Source organism: Saccostrea cucullata, unplaced genomic scaffold, assembly GCF_032062105.1.
Source record: "Saccostrea cucullata isolate Sc308-1 unplaced genomic scaffold, CSIRO_AGI_Scuc_v1 ctg10428, whole genome shotgun sequence".
NCBI classification, from domain to species: domain Eukaryota; kingdom Metazoa; phylum Mollusca; class Bivalvia; order Ostreida; family Ostreidae; genus Saccostrea; species Saccostrea cuccullata.
The window spans coordinates 12,628-18,866 of NW_026923948.1; the positions used below are offsets into that span (position 1 = coordinate 12,628).

At 31.9% G+C, this 6,239-nt stretch overlaps 1 protein-coding gene across 1 annotated transcript; it reads right to left on the bottom strand.

The window, feature by feature from the left end:
* On the bottom strand, positions 1-1,265 carry LOC134265314 (GTP-binding protein GEM-like). Its single transcript, XM_062747546.1, has 4 exons — positions 794-1,265; positions 604-689; positions 324-504; positions 1-191 (listed from the first exon to the last, which is right to left on the bottom strand). Exons 1-4 carry the CDS (start codon positions 1,263-1,265, stop codon positions 1-3), a joined length of 930 nt encoding a protein of 309 aa, XP_062603530.1.
* Between the last annotated feature and the right edge of the window lie 4,974 nt (positions 1,266-6,239).

Genomic DNA, 6,239 nt, shown 5'->3' on the forward strand with positions numbered 1-6,239 from the left:
TTACTGAAGAAATTTCTTCAACCTATTTTGAAAAGCTTCAGCCATTCTGTGGATGTACCTCAGACATCTTTTTGTTTTGGTTTTATGAACTCGAGTGATAATATCTTGAAGTAATTCTGGAACATTATAATTAAAAATCAGCGATGTTTCGAAATACTGGCAATTATGAAAGTTTGCAACTCTGATAGCATCTGAAATTAAAAACAAAATGAAAAAAATGAAAAATTGCAATGAATTATTTTTGTTACTGTACTTTAAAAAATCGTTTTCAAACCCTTTGCGAAGCAGTTTACAGTTTTAATGAACTTTTAATGGTAACCTACCATTCTGAGAGACCTTACGATGTCGAATCAAGTCAGATTTATTTGCCACAAGAAATATTGGAAGGTCTTCTCTATAACTTTTTCTTATGTTCTGGATGCAGTGTTTAGCAAACTGAAACGATGCTTTGTCAGAGACAGCAAACATTACAACACATGCATCTGCTTCCTGAAGATCTGTAGTCTAGGAAAGAAAAACATATTAATTTTTAATCACATAAATTAATGTAATTCAAAAAAAAAAAAAAACAATCATGTACATGAAAAATTAAAGAAGTCTTACCTTTTCTAGATACAATTCTGAAGTCTCAAAGAACAGATGGGTTTTCAAGTCCTCGTGTTCCAATATGACTCCACTTGCTTGCTTATCTAAATTACAAGAATTCAACATGAAATGCAAAATTTAATAAAACTTTTACGTTTCTTAAGATAATTATCGAAACAAGCTACAAAAAGGGGGTTAAAATGCATACCAGATGTAATGGATTGTTGGATCTGTTTCAAAAGTTGCATGAAACTAGCTTTGCCAACATTTGATCCTCCAAACACTTCGATCAGTTTGGCACTCTCTTTTGATTTTTCTTGGAATCCATGCCTTGATTTTCCGGATTTTTTTGTATGTCGTTTACTTTTGGCAGATTTGACATGCCGATGCTGAGTAGATTTCTTTAGCTGAATTCCTCTGATTCTTGTTTGGTGAAGGTTACTGGTTTTTCTGGCCCTAGAAACACCCTTGGAATTAAGCTGACTGTTATCGGATCCAGTTTCTGCAAGCAACAGTGGGTCCCTATATTCTCTAAAGGCAGAACGATCTTTCTTGCATTGAACTTGTTGATAATTTTTGCAATTTGATTTACCATGTTCCCTATGTGAAGAAACAAAGGGATCTGAAGTAGAGTTTAAGTCTCCTTTTTTCAAGAATGAATTGTCTCTTGTGATCGACATTCTTTTGTTAAATTGATACATTAAAGCGAAAAAATTCCCTTATATAGTGTTGATCGAAGGCGTGTATATTGTACCCGATAATTGAATTATAGTGGCCGTCTTTTTTCAACCTATGAAAATATAGGTACATTTGTATCACTTATGAAATATATGGAGATAACGAACAGTATTCATGCTCAGACGTCCATAAAACAATACAAAATAGGAGCAGAGCAAACACAGACCTTCGAAACATTAGAGGTGGGATGGAGGAGTGTACATCCCTTGCCGACCGGTCAAACCCGCCGTGTGCTTCTTGTCATGATTAGGAAATAATGGAGAAATCTTTCGTCAACACTAACAGTACTCGTAAATACATTTTTTTTTAAACATAGAAACTGGTTTGAATCGATGGTAAACACGATATTTGCTATAAGTATCATGTTTGGTAACATGTAGCAAATGTTCAAAGATGCCATGAAGTTGAAAAAGAAATAGATTTGTGAGCTAAGAATAACATTATAATATACAGTCTACATGGTCTACGTAATTTAAAAAAATAAACTTTGTTCTTTAAAGCCAAAACATTTCCAATGACGAATGACGAATTTTCAGCAAAACATCATAAAAATAAAATATTTTTTAAAATTTATTAATCGCGGAAATAATCTGAGACACAGTCAGGGATTGCATGTCTGGGGTCATCCAGACATTTAATAAAAGTCATTCACCATATCAGTTTTAAAATTTTCACACAATGTTTTACTCAAAAAATCGTGTCAGTAGTCCAGTAACCTAGCTATAATGGGGTCATATTTGTCTTTAGAACTATTAAAATAATGATAATAAATATATGATATGGCTTCAGGTATATTCTGATAATTTCTGATGATTTTCTGATTTGTATATTTTCCTAGGTCGAGGTTTTCAACCGGTCGGTTTTCCTCAGGTAAGTTTGGTGTGGGATGGATCTTAATTGAAGCGCCTGAGAAGCCCCGAGGGAACGACGCTGGCTTGTGTATACTACCTTTATACACAGGATGTAGCCTGAATGTTAATTCGATGGTCGGTGCCATCTCCAGACAAGGTACACCAGATATACACAAGAACAGAAAACTAAATGTCAATCAAATCAAAGTATCCGATCCCATGTTTAATTTCAGATGATTGACAGGGGTTCTAAGACCAGGTCAATTAGAAGGAGGTGCTTATTTCCTCCCCCGTTCAAACGTTCCCTTTTCCTCTTTCTAGTTTGACCAAAACTGGCAAAAAGAAGGAAAAGGGGATGAGCTATAACCAAGAAGGTGTGTGTGTGTCAGGGAAAACTTGTTCATTGTCTTTGAGTCCTCGTGGCCAATTCCAGTAGAAAAATAAGAAACTTTACTGGCCCAGGGGGTCATGAAATTCACACTTTTAGAAGAGGCACCTGTCTTCATCAAAACAATGTACATAGTTCATTTGTTTAGTTTAGGATGTAAATATCAAATACAAATTATTCACCAGTTTAAGATTATGTACATTTTTGGTATCGTTTTCTTGTAATTCAGTCACTCATTAATTATCTTCATCTCTGAAACCTTTTTTGTAATGTTTTGGTATGATTTCATCAACAAAATAAACAGAGTTCTGTTAATCTGTTAATCTGATTTCATCAGCATGAAAATATAATTTTACATCAGTATTTCTTTTTTCACACATCACGTTTTCCCCCCCCCCCCCCCCCCACTTTCGTGAAAGCGAGGGTACATTAAGTCTCATTCGTCTTTCAGTCTGTCTGTTCGTCACAAAAACTAACCTCGGTCATATCTTTTGAATGAGAAGAGATGCTTTCATATTACACGCGCATACTACCCGTGACAAGCCCGTTCTAAATACACTATGATTTTTGGCCCCTTGACCTTGAAGTTTAACCTACTTTTAAAAAAATATAAACATAAATTTAAATTGGTCATAACTTTTGAATGAAAAGAGATAGACTTCATATAAGTGCTGTCATATCTTAAAGATCTGCATTACCTGTAACAAGACGAACTCGTGGCCTTGATCATTTTTGCTTTTCAAAAATGTTAAATTTTCCTTATAAATTTTGATTGAGAAGAGAAAGTGTTTTCACATTTGACATGTCCTTTACCTGTAACGAGATATTTCTGAGCATACTTTGATTTCTGACCTCTTGAAGATTTAAAAAAATCCACTTCGGTTATAACTCCTGAATGACATATAATAAGGCGTTCATATTTGACACAGTATGTCATAAAAAATGACATCATACCCACAAAGACATCAAAAGCAGGGGACCACAATTCTTTGAATTTGCTTGTCTGTACTCAATAAAACTTGCTGTCTATGATTCATTTTACTCTTTGTGCATGTGATTCTCTTGATTTTATTTTTTGTTCTCTCTTCGGTTATACACTTTGCGGTCTGTCGGGTTCCACTGGAATGAAAGCGGAACAAAACCCTAAACTGTCTAGACATTTATCATGCAATTAAATTTTATATGAACTAGTATTAAATAATTTAACTCAATTAAAATCGTCTAAAACTCAGAACAGTAAACCAGTAACCCAATGACCTACAGATTGATATTTGTCTATGAAACTTTCTTGTAATCCTTAAAAGATTATATTGATGGCATTTTCATGAGTTATAACATAATTTACAAAGGAAGGAGATATGTGCAATTAAAGGGCAACTTTATCTCATTCCCGCACATATTTTAATTTATATATTTTGAAATAAGTCGAAAACTCTTTTCTTTATCAAACATATATATATATATATATATATATATATATATATATATATATATATATTTTAGGGATGTCAAATTGGTCAATTTTGAATACTCGGTTACTCGGACGTTTTTCCGATCGAGTACCCGGGTACTCGGTAAAAGTGTAAATAAATATGAACAAGTTAATTGATAAGTGTAAAACATTGTAAACTCTTGTAGAAATAAAACCGATGGGAGGTTACCTGCAAATGCGTTGTAAAAATTATGACCACTTTGTAGCGGACGAAATTTAATCTAACATTTTTTTAAAGTTCAATTTATTTATCAGATAAATACGAGAAATAAAATGTATGGTTCACAGTGTTTTGTTTAAAAACTAATCTGTTCGGTTATTGTAATGTAACTCTTTGGTGCGTTTGACGTCCAAGTGATAAGTTGTCTGAGCTACATGTACGGTATAAACTTTTATCAAGTTAACAGAGATTTATACGATCTTCGTACACTTTTTGATCCTAGATTTCATAAAATTACGATACGGTATGTTGTAGTTTGGAGCAACAATGGACATAAGATTTTTAAAGCATTTGCCTTCAACCATTTGCATTAATTGGCATGTAATCAAACGCATCCATATCAACAATCGCACGTGCAATATCGTCTGTCTCTTTCCCCGAGAATTTGCGGCTTCTTGGAGAATTGACAAAATTATTTGATTTATTTAAATATAATGGACCTTAAACGATGTTCGATGAAAACAAATAATTAAAGCAAACTAAACATAAGGGTAGAAAACAGTCGAAGGTGAGAAAAGCCAGGTAGGTACGTCAGGTGTTTGGTCACGATAATTACTGTATAAACACTGCCACAGGCGGTAACGGTCATTTAGAGGCGTAGGAAACCCTAATTACTGTATGTAGAAGTGCAATGAACATTTTACGTTTTAAAACCGATGTTTTAATGCATTAGTAAATAAGCTTAGAAGTATTTAAAAATATACATCCGAGTAACCGAGTACCAGTTTTAGTATTCGATACTCGGACGTTCGATCGAGTACCCGGTTAACCGGGTACTCGTTGACATCCCTAATATATATATATATATATATATATATATATATATATATATATATATATATATATATATATATATATATATATATATATATAAAGAGCTAACCCCGTATGTTTTAACTTTAATATCTTTTTATTTTAAAATAAAATGTTCATATCTATCCTGCAATTTCCTTAAATATAATACTAATCAAAAAGAAAAGAAAAAATAATATTTGCAAACCTATTACTAGAATTGAAATTAAATTGAATTTATTATTTATGTCACATTAAAAAAAAAAACTATAAATCTACATGTTAATGTTAACAAATAACCAACAACTGATTTACTCCGTGAACTTATTTATGTAATTTAATACAATAATTTAATATTAACACTTTTCTGGAAGCATTCGGGTCACAAGTTCAAGTGTGTTTTTGCTTTAATGACACGTGAAGAAATATTTTAAAGAATTCACACATTACATCTAAAGTACGGACGTGTATTAGTGCCACTTGGACACTTTATTATTTTTTTAATTATTAATTTCTACACATTAATCTGTAAATTTTACACTTTTATCTGTAAATTTTACACTTTAATCTGTAAAATTTACACTTTCATCTGTAAATTTTACACTTTAATCTGTAAAATTTACACTTTAATCTGTAAATTTTACACTTTATTCTGAATAACCGGCTGTACTGTAATCTGTTATAATCAAACGGTCGATTCTTGGTGTTTTACCTGGACACATGAAAAAAGTATTAAACTGAGATTTTCACGATTGTTTGCAATTTTTTCTATGTACATGTAATATGATAAATAAGGATGGATGATTTCCTCATGAGCCTTGTAATTTTCCCCAGCATAAGATATCGGGGATCTGCTTTTAATTCAGTATTTATACATGTATTTCTTTAGTTGTACAATAGTGTAACGAGCAGTAAAAATATATATCTCAAAGATTTTTTTTTCAGTTCAGATTGACATTGCAAATTTATGGGTCTATGGTCATGATGAAATAATATAACATTAAAACTACGGTCATTTTTTGAACGTAGCAATAAAGAAACGTCATTGAATCAAAGGATATAAATTTCCTTGCTGTTCCAAAATTGATATAAACATATACTTTAGTTATTAGGTATATACTTTACTTATTAATTAACGTTTGTCCTAATTACAAAAAAAAAATTAAATCTTTG

What these genes read in the sequence shown, in the direction of transcription:
- LOC134265314 (XM_062747546.1), bottom strand. Translation starts at nt 1,265, where the DNA reads ATGTCGATCACAAGAGACAATTCATTCTTGAAAAAAGGAGACTTAAAC. An exon ending in CCAACAATCCATTACATCTG is followed by an intron (nt 690 to 793) that starts GTATGCATTTTA and finishes CTTGTAATTTAG; the next exon opens with ATAAGCAAGCAAGTGGAGTC. An exon ending in TCGTAAGGTCTCTCAGAATG is followed by an intron (nt 192 to 323) that starts GTAGGTTACCAT and finishes TTTTAATTTCAG; the next exon opens with ATGCTATCAGAGTTGCAAAC.